At 41.2% G+C, this 19659-nt stretch overlaps 1 protein-coding gene across 1 annotated transcript in view; it reads right to left on the bottom strand.

Moving 5' to 3' along the window:
- C5H5orf63 (chromosome 5 C5orf63 homolog) overlaps positions 1–8673 on the bottom strand; it is a 62047-nt gene extending 53374 nt beyond the window's left edge. The window contains exon 1 of the mRNA XM_063456951.1: positions 8619–8673. Within this exon, the coding sequence (XP_063313021.1) occupies positions 8619–8654 (36 nt within the window). The 5' untranslated portion in view covers positions 8655–8673. The remainder of the gene's footprint in view (positions 1–8618) is intronic.
- Positions 8674–19659: the final 10986 nt, after the last annotated feature.

The raw sequence follows: 19659 nt of genomic DNA on the forward strand, positions 1-19659 counted from the left end.
TGTCCATCTATACTTAATGTTGTTTTTCCTCAGCAAGCTTAAAGTGGTCGCAAATCCTCTTCTCCATGTCCTCGTGGTATAGGAAAGATCTTGGAATATAAGAAGATTTTTGAAATTGTCCTCTAATGAGGGTTTAGACATCATTGATGCCAAAATATCAATTTTTTGTCTGGAAATTATGAAATTTTATAATGACATCTTGTGGAACATTCTCTGGGATACTTTGCAGTCTAGGTAGTCAATAAAAACGCTCCATTAAGTATTCATGTTTATCTCTATTAGGTAACAACTTGTTGAAAAAATCTTGCAAATATATCTGCAGCTAATTGGTTGCAATTTCGTCTGGTATGTTGCGTATTCTGATATTAGATCTTCTAGAGCGATCTTCTGTATCGTTAATTTTGGATTCAAGCAGACTTATTTTCTCTTTCAGCAAGGAATTTGTCTCCTGTTAATTATTAGATAGAATCTCCTGTTTGATAGAATGTTCTTCCAATTTAGCGAATTTGTTCTGGATATTTGTAAAATCTTGTTTTATTTCTGATCTGATAGTTGCTATGTCTTCTCTAATATCTTTTGCAAATTTTTCTAAATAGTTAACCAGCATATCTTCCGTCACTCCTACTTGTTTTTGCTGGGTGGAGTGTTTTGGTAATAAACTCTTTGGGGGTTCTTCCATTCTCTCTTGCGGAGCTTGATATTTATTTTGTAAAGGGGAGAAAAAGTCAGACAATCTTTTTTCTGTATTCGCCTCCTTTCTTTCTTTTTTCTTCTTATCTTTAGTAGTTTTCTTAGAAGCTATTTTTCTTTTTCCTTATTTTTAGAGAGTATGGAGAATGTTTTTTCCTTTCCTCTCTCCTTCTCTCTTTCTTTAATATATCAATGAAGTATCCTAATATAGAGTGATTATAGTCCATGCGTATATTAGGTTATTTGCCTTTAAGAAATTGGAAGTGTGATTTGAGACTCCAACAGTCTTCTAATAATCTCTTATTTAGATTACACAGAATAATAAAATGAGAATTACTTAATTACAAAAATAATCATTTCTAGCAGTAAACAGAGGTGACATGCTGTTAGCAGATAATGACTAATCACATCATAAAACAAACGGGCTGGTTCCGGGGAGGGGGATGACGTGACACGTGAGCACGCACGCTCCCGTCACAACGAGGATATGGGTCAGAGGAGGAGATCTCTTGAAAGCGGTGTCCAAGTCTAAACGCTGAACGTTGAAGCAGTCGTCGAAGTTTAAACCTGTAAATCTGCAAAGGACAAGAGGCAAAAGAGCAAAGGATTGAAGGAATACTTATAACCTCCGATGAATTTGTTAGCTGTCCGTCATGCTCTCGCTCTCTATAGGCGATATACCCTGCTGTAAAAGTTTCTAGCGGAAAGTTGCGGCAGCTTGGCATTGGAAATGGAGGCTGGGAAGCTGTGATCACCCAGCGGTATCCACTCTTCTGGATAAGTGGTAATATATACTCATTGCGGTACATTCAGAAAATTATAGTAGTCCTACAAATCCCTGGATGAAGATTAATAGGAAGGCGATTGCTTAAAATCCAGAAACTAATCTCCCAGGCGGAGATAAAAACTTTTTTTTGGGGGGGGTCTGCTGTTTTACCGTATCTTTCTTTTCCTCTCTCTTCCTCTCTCTTGTGGGTGGAACGTGGTATAAAGGAATTCTTAGAATCACAATTAAAATGTCTCCCAAAAGAGAGAGAGAGAAAATTACATCTGTAAATACTGAGAAAACTAAAAATATTAACTCTTTTTACTCACCTAAATCTCAATATACCTCCTTAGTTAAAAGGCCATCTTTAGGTGAACACAGAGAATATGTTCCTCTAAATTTAACCCAGGAAGCCCATTTGATAACCTCTCAGTATATTACACAACAAATACTTAAAGCACTTGATGCTTTATAGCTTAAACTAAAACAGGACTCTGAAGATAAGTCTAATATTCTACGGTTGGAGTTATTCCAATTATCTTCTAAACTGCATTTGCAATCTGATACACTTTAAAAAAATGCAAGCGACTAATGAAGATTTAACCTTAAAGTATAATCAATTGGAAGGGAAGATTAATTTACTGAAGCAAAGGTAGTTGATCTGGAGGATCTATCTCGAAGGAGCAACATAAAACTGAGAGGGGTCCCAGAATCGGTTAATTTTGATCAGCTGGACCAGTTCCTAAGATCTTTCTTTTCAAAAATTGTCCCTGAAAAGTCTATGGGAGAATTTCCATTTGAAAGAAACGCGTTGGACTGATTTACCTGCTTTCATTTATTTTCATGTAAGTAATATATGCTTTTTTTACTCTTTACTCACAAAGTAATCCAATCTATTTTTTTGCACTTTGTTTTTTATGTGAGATTCACATTTACCAAGTAATTGAAGCAAAGAAGACACACCAAGTATATTTCTGAAGGCACTCCTTGGGATGTCAAAGTGTGAGTGAGCATGTCTCTTGCCCATATATCCAATTATAATATATACAGTATTGCACTATGCCATATATTTCTTATTTCCCTAGCTTGGAATAGCCCTATACCATACACATGTTTCTTAAATAATTATATTAAAAACCTGATTATGCAATCATCACAGAAGAATCCAATTTCAGATCCACAATTTAAAGATATCAAGCTCTACTCAGATTTATCTTTAACGACTCGGCAGGCAAGAAAGAGCTTCGCGGCTCAGACCGCTATACTGAGATTTCATAGTATTAAATACAAATGGAACTTTCCTACTGCATTAACTGTATTCTTTCAAAACCAGCATTATCTCTTTAAAGAAGCAGCCGCTGCTCAAGAAGTAATTCAATCTTGGAACCTTTAGTAAAATTTATACTGAATAAGTTGGCCCTTATAGAGAGGGAAGGAAAGGGAATACCGTATATACTCGAGTATAAGCCGACCCGAATATAAGCCGAGGCCCCTAATTTTACCCCAAAAAACTGGGAAAACTTATTGACTCGAGTATAAGACTAGGGTGGGAAATGCAGCAGCTACTGGTAAATTTCTAAATAAAATTAGATCCTAAAAAAAATTATATTAATTGACAGTGTGTGTATATAATGAATGCAGTGTGTGTGTGTATGAGTGCAGTGTGTGTGAGTGCAGTGTGTGTGAGTGCAGTGTGTATGTATGAATGCAGTGTGTGCAGTGTGTATGTGTGTGTGCAGTGTGTGAATGAGTGCAGAGTGTGTGAATGAGTGCAGAGTGTGTGTATGAGTGCAGAGTGTGTGTATGAGTGCAGAGTGTGTGTATGAGTGCAGAGTGTGTGTATGAGTGCAGAGTGTGTGTATGAGTGCAGAGTGTGTGTATGAGTGCAGAGTGTGTGTATGAGTGCAGTGTGTATGTGTGTGATGCAGAGCCTTGGTGGGGGGTGGGAATTTTTTTATATATTTTTTATTATTATTATTTTATTTTTGTTATATTATTTTTTTTTCATTATTATTATTATTATTTTTTTTAAATATTATTATTTTATAATTTTTATTTTTTTCCATCCCCCCTCCCTGTTTGATACATGGCAGGGAGGGGGGCTCTCCTTTCCTGGTGGTCCAGTGGCATTGGCAGTTCAGTAGGGGGAGGGGGCTGTCAGAGTTTACTTACCTCTCCTGCAGCTCCTGTCAGCTCCCTTCTCCTCTGCGACGGTCCGTGCAGCTCCTCTGTCAGCTTACACTGTAAGTCTCGCGAGAGCCGCACTATGACCCCACGGCTCTCGCGAGACTTACACTGGGAGCTGACCGAGGTGCTGAAAGGACCGGCGCGGAGGAGAAGGGAGCTGACAGGAGCTGCAGGAGAGGTAAGCGCTCGCTGCCAGCCCCCTGTCTGTATTATGGCAATGTAAATTGCCATAATACAGACAGTGACTCGAGTATAAGACGAGTTGGGGTTTTTCAGCACAAAAAATGTGCTGAAAAACTCGGCTTATACTCGAGTATATACGGTAGCTAATTGAGATCTGTTTAGTATTATTGTAAAAGGGTCATAGTATATTCTGGAGGCCCATCCTTTTTATTGAACAAATTATAAAATTCAACTATATATATTGGAGTAAACAACTGTTCTGGTATAAAGAAAATAATTTGTTACCTAACCAATTATGGCTCTATGCTATGGTATATGGCTGGTACGTTTACTAAGATTATTTCCTATTGATGTCTACATGTAGGTTGGAAAAGTGAAGAGACGCGCACTTGTAAAATTGTATTTAGGTATCTTTGGGGTTTTTTGGCAAACAAATGGCTACACGATTAGTGAGTGGATTTAATTAAGATATAGGTATATTCAATGAAGGGAATAATGGTGGTTAGCACTATATATTTAAAAAATATTGAGTTTTATGAAGTTGGTCTATCTGCAGATCTGAGTTTGACTAATTACACTTGCTATTTTCACTTACACGTGATTTACCGTATATACTCGAGTATAAGCCGACCCGAATATAAGCCGAGGCCCCTAATTTTTCCCCAAAAAACTGGGAAAACTTATTGACTCGAGTATAAGACTAGGGTGGGAAATGCAGCAGCTACTGGTAAATTTCTAAATAAAATTAGATCCTAAAAAAAATATATTAATTGAATATTTATTTACAGTGTGTGTATAATGAGTGCAGCGTGTGCGTATGAGTGCAGCGTGTGCGTATGAGTGCAGCGTGTGCGTATGAGTGCAGCGTGTGTATGAATGCAGTGTGTGCAGAGCCGGTGCAAGGATATTTGCCCCCCCCCATATGTCCTAACCTCCCCTCCTCCTCCCTCAGTGGTCCTTACCTCCCCACCCCCATGTTCCTTCACCCCCCTCCCCTAGTGGTCCTGACTCACCCCTCCCCTAGTGGTCCTTACTTCCCCCTCCCCTCCCCTAGTGGTCCTTACTTCCCCCTCCCCTCCCCTAGTGGTCCTTACTTCCCCCTCCCCTCCTCTAGTGGTCCTTACTTCCCCCTCCCCTCCCCTAGTGGTCCTTACTTCCCCCTCCCCTCCCCTAGTGGTCCTTACTTCCCCCCCCTCCCCTCCCCTAGTGGTCCTTACTTCCCCCCCTCCCCTCCCCTAGTGGTCCTTATCCCCCCCTCCCTCCCATAGTGGTCCTTATCCCCCTCCCTCCCATAGTGGTCCTTATCCCCCCCCTCCCTTCCTCCCATAGTGGTCCTTATCCCCCCCTCCCTCCCATAGTGGTCCTTATCCCACCCCCCTCCCTCCGATAGTGGTCCTTATCCCCCCTCCCTCCCATAGTGGTCCTTATCCCCCCCTTCCCTCCCATAGTGGTCCTTATCCCCCCCTTCCCTCCCATAGTGGTCCTTATCCCCCCCCCTCCCACAGTGGTCCTTATACCCCCTTTTTTTTTTAATTTTTTTTTTATTATTATTATTTTTTTTTTTATTATTATTTCTTATTTTATTTATTTTTCGTCCCCCCCTCCCTGCTTGATACATGGCAGGGAGGGGGGCTCTCCTTCCCTGGTGGTTCAGTGGGGGGGAGAGGGGGGCTGGCAGAGCTGTACTTACCTGTTCTGCAGCTCCTGTCAGCTCTCTCCTCCTCTGCGCCGTCCGTGCAGCTCCTTCTATCAGCTCACACTGTAAGTCTCGCGAGAGCCGCGGCTCTCGCGAGACTTACACTGGGAGCTGACCGAGGTGCTGAACGGACGGCGCGGAGGAGGAGAGAGCTGACAGGAGCTGCAGAACAGGTAAGTACAGCTCTGCCAGCCCCCCTCTCCCCCAGTCTGTATTATGGCAATGCAAATTGCCATAATACAGACTCTGACTCGAGTATAAGCCGAGTTGGGGTTTTTCAGCCCAAAAAATGGGCTGAAAAACTCGGCTTATACTCGAGTATATACGGTACTAATTTGTGGTAAACTTAATTATTCTTAACAAAGCACGCAGGATAAGGGTTTTCTTTGTCACTATGGAAATGCAACTATAAGTTTCATATATTGGATTTAATTTTAATAGATTTTGTGAAAGTTGGAAGAGGAGAAATGTTTTCTCAAATGTATATTTTTCACGAAGAAAGTATTTTATCATTAATACAAAGAGAGTTTAAGGGATACACCAATTAGTCACTTAGTTTTTTCTTAGGTTATACTTTTTGGTATGGCCTTTACCTTTGACAATTGTTGACATATGTCCTGTATTTCAACTTATATGTGGTATAGCATTGATGAATGCAAATGGTTAACAGTATAGAAAGAAAATAATTAAGGAGAGAGCTGGAACTTCATATGGTTGTAATTTTAATATGTAGGCTGGATATAATAAGGATTTAAAATGAAGCCAGCATGTTATCACATTTATTACTGTGGCTAAATCCAGAAGTCAAAAATCAATCATGGGCCATACTAGAACAGGAAGATAGCCCTAGACATAAATGTGTTCTTTTTTGGATTGGCATTTTAAAACTGTCTGTTCGTCCACCCATTGTAAAGCGCTGCGGAATTTGACGGCGCTCTATAAATATCATAATAATAATAACTGATGTATACTCTAATCCTTATAGATATGATTATTACCTCCAAAATTGTTAGTAAAAAATTACCGTAGTTTACAGTGCCCTCTTGGAATTGTTACAATTTGTAATAGAGGACATAAATGTTCAATTGTGGATTCATCATGGTATATTGAAGATTTCAGATTTATGTGATAGGACTAAGCCTGTCCCATTTGTACAATTACATGTAAAATATAATCTCCCATCTAGAGATCTCTTTCAGCACCTAAGGATTAAAAACTTTGTAATGTCTAAAGCAATACTCTATAACCACAATATAGACTCCTTTTATAGATTTTATAAAAAGAAGGGAGTGATCTCTAGATCCATTAAACTGTTAGAATCAATGGAACAGGAATCCCAAATAGTCCCATTTATGAAATGGGAACAAGATCTTGGGGAAATGTTCTCTCTCTCGGAATGGCCCAGCCACACTATTAGTTAAGCGTTGCATCCATAGTGTATCCCTTTATGAAATACATCTTAATATAATCTATAGGAGGTATATGGTCCCGGTAAGACTCCACAAAATTTCACCTGAGTATCCCGTGGAATGTTGGAGATGTGGGGTGGATGTTGGATCTATATATCATGTTTGGTGGGAATGCACAGGTCTAAGAAATATTAAAATTAAAAAGCTTAAACTTATAAACTCCTTATTCCCGGAAGTAAAAGAAATTACTCCTCAATGGTTTCTTTTTAATATTGACTTCCCTTCTAAAGATAAGAGACAAAACGATCTCCTGACCCACATATTTTTTGCAATTAAAATATGTATAGCAAGAGCTTGGAAATGCCCAGTGCCTATACCATGGCAGGAGATTATGGGACTAGAGATGTCCCGAACAGTTCGCCGGGAACTGTTCGCCGGCGAACATAGCCTGTTCGCGGTCGCCGCGGCGGGCTTACATATGCGATGTTCGGTCCGCCCCCTATTCATCATGGAGGTGGGAGGGTCTGGGAGGGAGGGTTTGCTGTTGATTGGCTGGAATGTGTCTGCTGACTGTGAGGTACAGGGTCAAAGTTTACTCAATGATGACGAATAGGGGGCGGACCAAACATCGCATATGTTTGCCCGCTGCGGCGACCGCGAACAAGCTATGTTCGACGGCGAACTGTTCGGGACGTCTCTATATGGGACAAATAGAATTTCAGCATAAGATGGAATTTCATTTTATTTCTAATACTGGTATCCAAATGACCTATGCAGAACTATGGATACCCTGGACAATCAAACAACCTATAAGATAATTATAGCATGGTGGCCCTCTTGGTTTGATTTGACCTCATGTTGAGTATCAAGAATTTTCAGTTTTTCTCTTCTTTTTTTCCTTCCTCTTTTTTGGTATTAAAACAATATTAATCTCAGACACTACTTAGATATAAAAGGGGCCTTGAAAACTGGGTTACATAATGAAGTATATGAAGATAATATGTTGTCATAAGATAATTTGTGTATAAGTTGACTTATGTATGGAGATATTTTTTTTTTTTTAGAAAATTCCTTTACTTCAACATGAACAACTATAGTACGATGTAAATCCTGTTTTAATGTAATATATGTCTGTGAAGAGCTCTGAATATTTGTATATTCTTTAAATAAATAAAATAAATATAAAAATAATAAAATAAATAAATTTATATATAAAGCCTGCAGGGACCAGCTGCAGACAGCAGAACCACTACATTAAGCTGTAGTAGTTCTGGTGGTTACTGTCGCATTAAGCTGTTTTGATGCCTATACTATAGTATCCCTTTAGGTTTGTCATTCTAGTGTTGTTTTCCTGAAAGGTTAGAGGATATGAATAGTGCTGTCTAGCATTAAACAGAGGTGACATGCTGTTAGCGGATAATGACTAATTAATCACATCCAGAATGCCACAGGAGACTCCATGATTGATTGACTCCCTGTGACAACATGTAACTCTGGGTTACTGTAAGAGCAACTCATAGCTGTCTGTGTAAAAAATATGAATTTTATAAAACTGTGTGTCATATCAGCAGCACCAATTAGTGGTCCAGGTGAATCAAGTAAATGCCCTATCTTTGTCTTTTTATCAATGCCATCTGTAAATAAAGAACTAACACGCACAGCAAGCGAAATGTCTCACCATATTTACCATGACAGGGTTAAACCTCTCCCGGTGATCAGACATCTTAATAAGGCTTGATTTATGTTTAAAATGATTCAGTCAGGCCCTGAGCTCACACCACACAGACACACTCGCCCCATGTGACCCCCCACAAGTCACCCACCGTGTCTCTGCTGTAAAAGGTCACTCCACGCCGAGCACAGGGGGAAGGCACAAACACACTTCCTGTTGCATGACATAGCGTTAGACTGCCATCTAGTGTTCAAACATGATCTGCACAGTGCGCACTGCGATAGGCTGCAAGTATGGATGTGAATGCATTCATTAATTTTTGTACATTTTCGAATAGAAAAGCATGACTTTTTATTTTATTTCAAATGCAGTGCACCTTTAATGCCTAACACGAATTTAAAGGGCATATGTTAATTTTACCGTATGCTAGTACTACATTGAAGCAAATTTGTAATAAATAGAAGAGGAAAAAATATAAAAAATAATGAATACATAATATATATATATATATACATATATATATATATATATATATATATATATATATATATATTTTTTTTTTTTTATCTTTTTGCCTCTTTTTATTCTTCTCTCAGATTTGTTGCCACTTCTATAAATAATGAATACATTTAATGATATTACCAGGGATAAATGTGCATCACAAGATTGTTTTTTACTTACACAGAAAGGAAACATTTAAAAGTTGCTTGCCTGTGTGGAAGAGTTTTTTTGTTTTTTGTTTTTTTTAATAGTGCTCTTTTGATTTTGAACTCTTTTGTTACACTGTAAATGTCAGAGTGTGAATCAAAAAGCAAACAAAACAAAAAACAAAAATAGAATCAGAAAACAAAATGACGCAAAAGGAATATTTTGGGAATAAAAAAGTACCACTGAAAAATGGACGCCTTAAATTTCTGCTAATTACTTTATTTAAAACAATAAAATGAAATGTAGCAATCTAGTCTTGAGGACTGCACTGGCTGAAACGCAGACTGCAGCTTATATTTTATTGATTACAGCCCTGAAGCGTTTTTTTTTATTTTTTTAATATATGTAATTAAAACGCAGCCACCCACCATATTTGGGTCATGAACAAATGAACTGGAAGGTCTAGACCGAAACATTATAAGAGCTAAATATGAGAGGGTTCTTTATTGCTATATACTGAAAACATTTTACTGATTACATTTCATTACTAATGAATACATAAATAAAGCTGTATTTTAATCTTATTGATTACTTTTGTATGATGTATGATCATGTCTATCTGTATGGAAGTGTATAGGTAGATAAAGAGAAGCATATTTCTGAATACACAGTATGAGTATACCAAGTGAATTGCTGCTGACTACACTTGGAGAATTGTTCCATTATAAATAGCTAATTATCAGAATTTGGGAGTGATCGGCCGAATTCCAGATTTCTGAACCACCACATAAATTAGTAATGAAACAAACTACCAGCACGATGGACAAGCATGTACCTTTGATTCATGATTCGCGGTCTGCCCATCATGCCAAAAAAAGATGATTGATGGCTAGAGGACAGCCACTAAATGTTTATTTTCTTCACAGATTAAGTGAGAAGTGACCGAAAGAGGGGGGAAAAGGAGGAGTGATAAATAAATATACATTTATATATTTACTAAACATAGATAAATACATATTTTCTCACTTGATCTAAGAACCAAATGGTAGGAAAATATGCCTGTGTACTGCAAAATATATCCAATATATTGATATTATTATATATTTTGCTGTGCACTGTTTGGCCCATTTTCGTTCCCTACTGTCTTGTCTGACTAGTTTTTCTAAATCTTTTTCAGCTGATGAGATTCTGACAAGCCGGATCACCACATGCACGAAATTCTGCTCTTCCGTAAATTGTTTTGTTTTCAGATGAGGAGGTATGGCCAGAACAAGTTTTTACACCATGCTCTGTCTATTGATGACATCTACAATTACCTGCACATGGTGTCCTTCACCAAATACGTTTCTATGCCTTGAGAAAATGAGTCTCGGTTTCTGCAATTCCCCTTTAGATCCTCTCTGTTGGGATTGGACTGACTTGGGGACACTTCACAAAGCAAGACAATCCTCAATGATGTTGCCAACATGCTGGCTTCACTGTCAGGAGGTTGGCATTGGTGTGTTCCATACTACCCTGACAAGCATGACAAAATGCCTGGAAGGGAGTAGCAATTTGAAAGGCAGCATGAGAAGTGGTTGGGGGAAGGTGTGTGGGATAATACAGAGGCTCAAAAAGACTTAAAGTTACCCTCAGGCCTTCTCGCGAAAATGAGAGGGATCTGGCACTCCTGATGCTGAACAGGTTGGGGAAGGATAAAAATGCCTATATTAACCCTATATTAACTTGAGCAGGGGGGGCTGTTAAATCGTCCCTCTATTGTACCATACATCCAATTGAGGTGAGTTTTGCGTGAAGTAGGAAAAATGAATATACACAGTCTTGAGTTGCTCTAGGCACCAGTTAAAATAACTAGTCAAAATAAAGGAAACTTCATGCATGGACAATGTGGTGTATCAAGCAACACAATTTGCACATTGTCATGATCACCAGGAGAACCTAAGCACGCAGACGGGACACAACACATAGAATTTCAAATACCGGTCCTTAGAATGGCCAGGCTACGCAAAAAGGGATAGTCAAAGTACAAGCCAATGTCAAAGGGAAACAGACTAAATGTAAGAGAAGCCAAAGTTCGGTAAACAAATAAGCAGACAGAGTATAACGCGATATTGGGAAAAACACAGACCACAACAGGGTACTGAGGCAAGGGGGAGGTTAGCTTATACACACACGGGGTATGTCTGATTGGCTAACCTCCAATTAGTATTAACCACAACATGTGGGAGGTGTTTCCTCCTTCCCTTGTGGTCTCTGAGGTCATCACTGTGTGCCAGGTCACATGACCGGGTCCGGCACACATTTAAGGATGCTGCTCTGGAGCGTGGAGCGTCAGACTGTCAGTCTGGAGCACGGCGGCGGAGACAGCCACACGCCACGGACAGTGACCAGATGGTGCCGCTCATCGTGATGGGGTAAGCAAGGCTGCCGTGAGCGGCGCGGAGGCAGGGGACCTGACACACATTATAAAATTCAAAAATAAAACAATGTGTTCTGCCCTGCATGTCCAATAAGCATTAACTCACAATCAGACTTAAAATCCGCCATGTTATTTAATTCTATTAAATGCAGAATGATCCACACATAATGCAGTATAAGAGAACAGCCAAACAATCTTACGTGTTTTGCCTACACAACTTAGTCATAGATTATGGCAAATAAAGGATGCAGCTGTTTATAAAAGAGTGAGAAAAAGGATGCTTGGATTCAACAAATAATTCCATACAAATGGAGAAAAAAAATTGAAATAATTTCCAAACATGTAGCATAAATAAATATAAAGTACCGGTATAGAAAAAAGGTGTGCAAACTGCCCCAAATAAAAAGAAAAGTATCTAGACCACGTGATGTGCAACAAAAATCTATTCCCTAAGATTCAATATTAAGGCATGAAATAAATATATACATAAGCAACAATTACAGTAGCTGTCTGGATTATATTTCAACTCCCATTTCCCTTTTCCCAATTTGCTAATTAAACTTCCTCTACAATATATATAATTAACTTTAAAAAAAAGAGGACTGCACCACAAGCATTAGAACACAGCAAGAAACACACTTCCATATATTCCCGTGCTATGGACACCTTCACAAGTTTAAAAAGATACTGCAAATTAAATAAATTAAATTAAATTAAAGGAAGAAAAATAAATAAATAAATAAATATATATATATATATATATAGTAAGGCATAGCCTGTAGTTGTGGGAGGGGTTACCCGGCTATAAAAGCTCAGGCCCCCTCTGGTTCAGCACTGGAATAGCCGGGTTCATTCGGAACCTTTGTACTTCCGGTTCGAGCTCGTCCCCACGTGATCCACTCCGGTCCGAAGTGCTTACCCTCTGCTCGGTACTATCCCTCCGTGCTCGGCGTCAAGCGCTCCAGCCCGGCAATCTACCGGGATCCCGACGAACTCCCATCCTCCCCAGCCAGACCCACGGCGGTTGCTGAATCCGGACACTTACTTACCTAATCCAGGGCCCAGAAACCGTGAGTCTCATCCACACCACCCTCAGCCAGACGCCTGGCATCCACGCACACTTTGCTCACCTGTTCCAAATTACGTCCTTATACTTACCCTACCGCTCGGTACCGCAGTTCCTTACCATCCGGTTTCACTGGTCACGCAGACCTCAAACCCTTACTCTCCAACGCGGTTCGGTAACCGGCCACCCGGCAATTAGTGTTTGCAAATTTCTTGCTGACAAAACGCATGTCAGCTCACAACGCCCCCTGGTGGACAAAATATATTTATATCCGTTTACTTTCTCAAAAAAACAACAAAAAAAAACAGACGACCCCTGGTGGCCACACATATTATGACACAATGTTAAAATAAGCAGTATATATGTTTGTTGTTTTTTTTTCCCCTTCTTTTTCCCCAGATTTCACTATTAAGTTATACTCCTGGCTATTATATCATAATGTTTTCATGTGTAATATGTTTTGTTCAAATGTTTACTTGAACCTGTCACACATTTCCAAAAACCGGGTGAGGTTACCTATCACCTACACAGGTGTTTGATAAAAAAAAAAAAATAAAAAAAAATTAATTAATAATACAATTAGATATTTAAAGCTAAACTTTTGTCTTTACGCACTCGGTAAGGATTAGCTTACCCCATGTCAGGGGTTGTCCCGTCCTTTGTCATGCCCTCCACATAAAAGTCACGACTTAAACCAAATACGTCCATCTCCTCAGGATTCACTCCTGGCCCAATTCGAATCCTGGTTCAACAACTCCCCTGATACTCGGAGCCATCATCGGACTCCCATTCCTAGCCTACCACTGGTAAATATTTAAGTTTCACCGCACTTTATCCTTAACCGATATTTAACAGAGAGGATACAAAGGATAACTTCTAACTCTACCCCCAGATTGTTACCCCACCTGACGTCCAAGCTATCACCCAAATCAACATCGTTATTTAAAGCGTTAACAGGTAAAACCATTTTAACAAAAAAAAATAAAATAAAAAAATATATATATATTTTCAAGCCCAAACCAATTAGCCGTCCCTAACCATATGTTTTATTTCACAGACGAAAAGGAAATAATAATAATCTATAAATCCCTCCAAAACCCAACGTTGGAAACTCGTACAACAAACAAATAGGTACGGTCGCACGACGATCACTCCACCCCGACCCAGTATATATATATATATATATACATATATAGGGCAGTCAACTGGTGACAACTGGCGTACAGCCTGTAGCTAAGTTATTGTAAATTAAAAATGTTCCTGGGAGGCATACACCCATCCTCGTCGGAGGTATTCGCCCCTCGGCCCAACGCATAGACAGAGCCTCACAACAACCACCCTTGGTGGTCAGCTAGGGTCTCACCAGTCACAGCCAACCTACTTTGTCTTGTTACAGTCACAGAGAGGCCAACGTTACCGCCACGTCATTTAGGTGTCCCTCGTCCAACCGGCCCTCCACATAGATAGAGCCTCTCTCGCCACTTGGCATTAGTAGGGCCTCACCTTCCTCATAAGACAGATAATGTTTCGCCGGCTCGGCATAGCTAGCACCAGTTGACTCAGGCAACTTCGCTCAGAATCAAAACCCGTCTCTTACCCTATTTTTCATTTTTTAGTATGTCTCAATCCCATGACCAAGAAGAAGAGCTGGCCATACCTGAAACCCCTACCAGACCCGCCACTTCGGCCGGCCCAAGCACACCCACCGAGAACCTAGAACCAGCCAGCCCATACGCTCTCCGGTCATGGACCATCCCCAAGCTCGCGGCTGAACTACGTCGCATGGGTGTCCCGTATCCAGCTACAGCCCGCAAAGCAGAACTGTACAAACTTTACATTTCTAATGCTTGTACTCCCCAACCTGGAGTAGTTCTGCATTCAGAAAACTATAATGAGATCAAGGGTCTGATGTCATCCCTCTTGGCCTCAATTACCACGATCAGCACCAGGCTGGATAAACTGGAAACTCCCCAGACGGCGACAGTCACCTCGCCCACACCAATCCTCACTCCGGTCCTCCTCCCCCACGGTAATGACACTACCATAAACCCAATACCAAGCACATCCTCCCACATCATCACGCCTGCACATTTCGTACCCCCGACAATACGCAAAGACATTCTGGAAGGCAAGGACATAAACCTGGTTTCTCTGATAATCGCATCACAAGATGTCGTAGAGAACAAGGCTTATTGCTACGGTGATCTTTCGGTTGTGCTAAAAGCCAGAGATCCCAGGCTCAACCGGAAGCTCACCATACCGGAATTCGTCCTTGCCTTCAGCCTCTACCGTGACGTAATCTGTTCCACTTCCCCTCACCGTAGGGAGGAATTGGACTTGTACATGCACAAGTTGGTGGACTTAGGACACAAGTATGGGGGTTTTTCCTTCTATGATTACCACAAATCTTTTTCGGCCAAGGCGGCAGCATCCATAACTCAATTTAACACTCATACCAACTGGAGTAACATGGATACTGAACTCTTCTGCCGCCATTTCGCGGGCCAAAAGCCTCCATCCTGTGCCCTATGCGCCTCTATCTCACACTCCACCAACCTGTGCCCAGTCGATCCTAACCTTCCTACCACTAGTCGGGCTACCTTCGGTTCCTCCACTACAGAACACAGAGGATTGAAGGACAAGTTGGGCAGACCCATTATATACCTTGGCAAAGCGCAGATCTGCAACAACTTCAATTCAGGAAGTTGTGGGTTCAGTTCTTGCAGACTGCTGCACGTCTGCTCAATCTGCTTCCGGGCACATGCAAAAACTATGTGCCCCAATCGTCTGTACCCCAAACAATGACTAACCGAAGTTAGCATCGACAACCTGGCATTTTACCTCCAGGCACACCCTTCCCTTCACTTAGTCGACTTCCTCATTCAGGGCTTCACTGAAGGTTTCCACACGGGTCTAGTCACACTCCCCACAGGTGTTCTAGAATGTCCCAACTTACAGTCAGCTATCCTTGACCCAATCACTACACAGTCACTACTCAAGACCGAACTGACTAACGGCTTTATCATAGGCCCCTTTGTTCACCCTCCTTTCGCCAGCTGGCGCACCAACCCTATAGGTATTGCCACTGGCAAGTCCAACAATAAAAAAAGACTTATCTACGACTTGTCCGCTCCTCATTCTTTACCTACTCCCAGCATCAATTCGTTAATACCTTCGGAAGAGTTTTCCCTGCAGTATACCACAGTAGATGATGCCATTCAATCCATTCTGAGGGCAGGGGGGGGAGCCTGGTTAGGAAAAACCGATATTTCCAACGCCTTCAAGCTCCTACCCATTCACCCGTCCCTGTGGCACGTGCACGGCATCAAATGGGAAAACAAATATTACTTTGCCACCCGCCTTACCTTCGGAGCAAAAAGTAGCCCGAAATTATTCGACATTTTTGCCGACACTTTATGCTGGCTACTCCTCAATGTCACTCACTGTCCCACTGTTCTGCACTATCTGGATGACTTCCTGACGATAGAACCACCTCAGTCCGCACCAGTTAGTCTCCAGAAAACGTTGGCCTTATTTACAACATTGGGGGTGCCACTGTCTCAAGCTAAGACAATAGGCCCTACTTCAAAACTCACGTTCTTAGGTATCAACCTAGACACCGTTACGTTACAGGCTAGTCTCCCTCGTGAGAAGGTGCGGCAGATCATTGAGATGGTAAAGTATTTTCTGGGGAAGGACACGTGTACCAGGTCAGACCTACAATCCCTACTGGGCACGTTAAACTTCGCCATGAAAATCATTCCCCAAGGTCGGGCGTTTATCTCAAGATTGCTGAACCTCCTCCCGTTGCTCAATACAGACTCCAGCAGGATATCGCTAGATATTCACGCAAGGGCAGACCTACTCATGTGGTTACGGTTCCTAACTCATTGGAATGGGGTAGCCATGTTCATTACACCTTTATCAGACTCCTCACCCATCATCTGGACCGATGCAGCAGCTCACACAGGGTTCGCAGCAATCTATATCAATGACTGGTTCAGAGATTCATGGCCGGTAGAAACCCTAGGTCTACCCTCATTTCCGAGTACATCGGCTCTATTTGAGATCTACCCAATAGTGGCAGCCGCAAGAGTGTGGGGACACTTATGGCAGGGGAAAGCGGTAAAATGCTTTTCCGACAACAAACCAGCCTGTGACATAATAAACAAGGGTAGATCCTCCTCACTCACCATCATGAGACTGATTCGAAGGCTGACTTGGTTACCAGCGACACTACAGTTCCATATCACTTGCATCCACATCCCAGGGAAAACCAACATAGCCGCTGATGCATTGTCTCGATTTAACTTACAGGTTTTCTTCAAGACACACCCCACAGCCAACTCCAGACCGGTCAGCACCCCTCCATTCCGAGACCTCATCCTGGACTAGAAAGACTGCTATCTCACAGCAGATACCTAGCCGGAGCAGCCCTATCCACAAACACATCCCGCGCTTATAATCGAGCATTTAGCTTATACACCAAATTCACAACAGACCATCAGTTAACCAACACCCATTCTTTAGACTCCATTATCGCCTTTATTTCTTTCTGCCACCTTAACCTAAAATTAGCATTGAACACCATTAAACTATATCTCTCGGGTATACAACATCATATCATCAGTGCCTACCCTAGTACTAAACCCTTCATATCTTCCTATCCCGTAAAAAACATATTAAAAGGTATACTGAGATTAGACATACCCACTACCTCGTCTAGACTACCGATAGACGGTCCCAAGTTCCGCTCACTCTCCAATATTTTGGACTCCAAACCTTTCGAATCCCATACCAACCTGGTTATCAAGACAGCGGCATACCTAGCTTTCTATGGGTTTCTACGTCCAAACGAGTTCACTACCAATAGTGTTTCTTGTCAGCCTCTCTACATTTCAAATCTCCAGAGAAACACAGATCACTACGTTCTCAGCCTAGGTCGCACAAAAACTAACCAAGTAGGCCCACCGACTAAGATCTGCTACTACCCCACGGGCAATCAGTGGTGCCCGGTCGCAGTATTCGACACCTTTTTGGCCTCCCTCACAGGTCTCAATCAAAACACCCCACTACTCACACTCCAAGGTCTACCCTTAACAACGGCCAAGTTCATTCAGTACGTCAGAACTCCGTTCATCCGACTCGGCCTCAATCCCACAGGATTTTCCGGTCACTCGTTCAGAATCGGAGCCGCTTCAGCAGCCTCTAGTCATGGCGTACCATCTCACATAATTAAAAGATTAGGTCGGTGGAAATCAGCGGTTTACACCACTTACATTCCACAACCAGAAATAGAACTAAGATCAGCATTCAAAGGTCTTGCTATGTAATCTGTGTATAAATAAAATGAATTGTTTACTCCAACCTTTTTGCCCTCTTTTATTTCAGGCCTACCTCATACGTCGGTTACGGCACACCTCAACCGACTTTCATACTCTGGTATAATCAGTACACTTACGGCTTATGTCCCCGACTACAAATAGTAAGGCATAGCCTGTAGTTGTGGGAGGGGTTACCCGGCTATAAAAGCTCAGGCCCCCTCTGGTTCAGCACTGGAATAGCCGGGTTCATCCCTCCCACCACAACCCTCTATAAACCATTCCTGGGTGGGCCCTCTTTTATTTCAGGCCTACCTCATACGTCGGTTACGGCACACCTCAACCGACTTTCATACTCTGGTATAATCAGTACACTTACGGCTTATGTCCCCGACTACAAATATATATATATGTATATATATATATATATATATATATATAAATTGCCAAAATGCCAGAGTATTGTAGTATGCAATGAAACCTTTTTTATTGGGTTTTTTATATTATTTATAGAGTTTAACACTTAAAACAACTGATGTTAGAGAAAGGGAGGGAGGTGAGGTGAGTGGGGTGTCATAAATAGCAGAAGGTATGCCTGAAAGTGAAAGGTGCAGGTTGGCTGAGAATAGCCAGAAAAAGTCAATAAACAGAGAAGAGTCAATAAGCTAGTTAAAACAAAGAAAATAACCATAAAAACTAACAAAAAAAACCAGCAGAGAATGGCATGCAAGTATATAGCTGCATATATGTATGTATATAAATGGATCAAATAAAGGTGAAACGAGACTATTGAAAAATAACTATATAAGACATTAAGATGTGTATTCATAAAAAGTTTTGGTAGTGTGTGAGAATGCCAGAGTCCTTCATTTCTGGTGTTGAAATGTGTGATCATTTTCATCTCAAATGTCTTTCATTTCATGAGAGTCTTTGAAATTCCCTTTAAGAACTTTAATCTGGAGGTTTTGGATGGAGTGATTAGTCTGGGTGAAGTGATGACCAACAGGGGTGCAATATCAGTTTTTAGACATGTGCAATTCGGTTCGTTCCGAATGTCAATTCAGACGAATTTCGGGCAATTCGGACATTCGGATAATTCTGAATGTCCGAATGGCTGAATTGACGAATTGCCAAATTTCGGAAGTGCCGAACCAAACCGAACTGCCGAAGTCCCAAAGCGCCGAATTTCGGATTACCCAATTACTTACCAGGACCGGCGATCCGCAGCGATCCCGGTCGGGGGGGACTGCTCGAGATCCCAGCAGTCCCCTTGTAGCATGATCACATGCCGCAATAGGAGTCTATAGAGCTGCCAGCAGGGGGACTGTCTGAGCTGTCAGGCAGTCCCCCTATCGCCTAAAAGTAAAAAAAATATTAATTCAATATTCAAATAAATATATCAGACATATATTATGTATGTATAATATATTCTAAAATAATGAAAACATTTTATAATATATTATACATATATAATGCATCTATATGATTGCATTATAAGTGTACTTTAAGATATAGGTAAAGGCGTCAGCCTGTAGTCGTGGGAGGGGTTGTCTGGCCTATTTAAGCCCTGACCTCCTCATCTTACCTGCAGTCAAGTTCCAG

This window comes from Pelobates fuscus, chromosome 5 (genome assembly GCF_036172605.1).
Source record: "Pelobates fuscus isolate aPelFus1 chromosome 5, aPelFus1.pri, whole genome shotgun sequence".
In the NCBI taxonomy this organism is placed as follows: domain Eukaryota; kingdom Metazoa; phylum Chordata; class Amphibia; order Anura; family Pelobatidae; genus Pelobates; species Pelobates fuscus.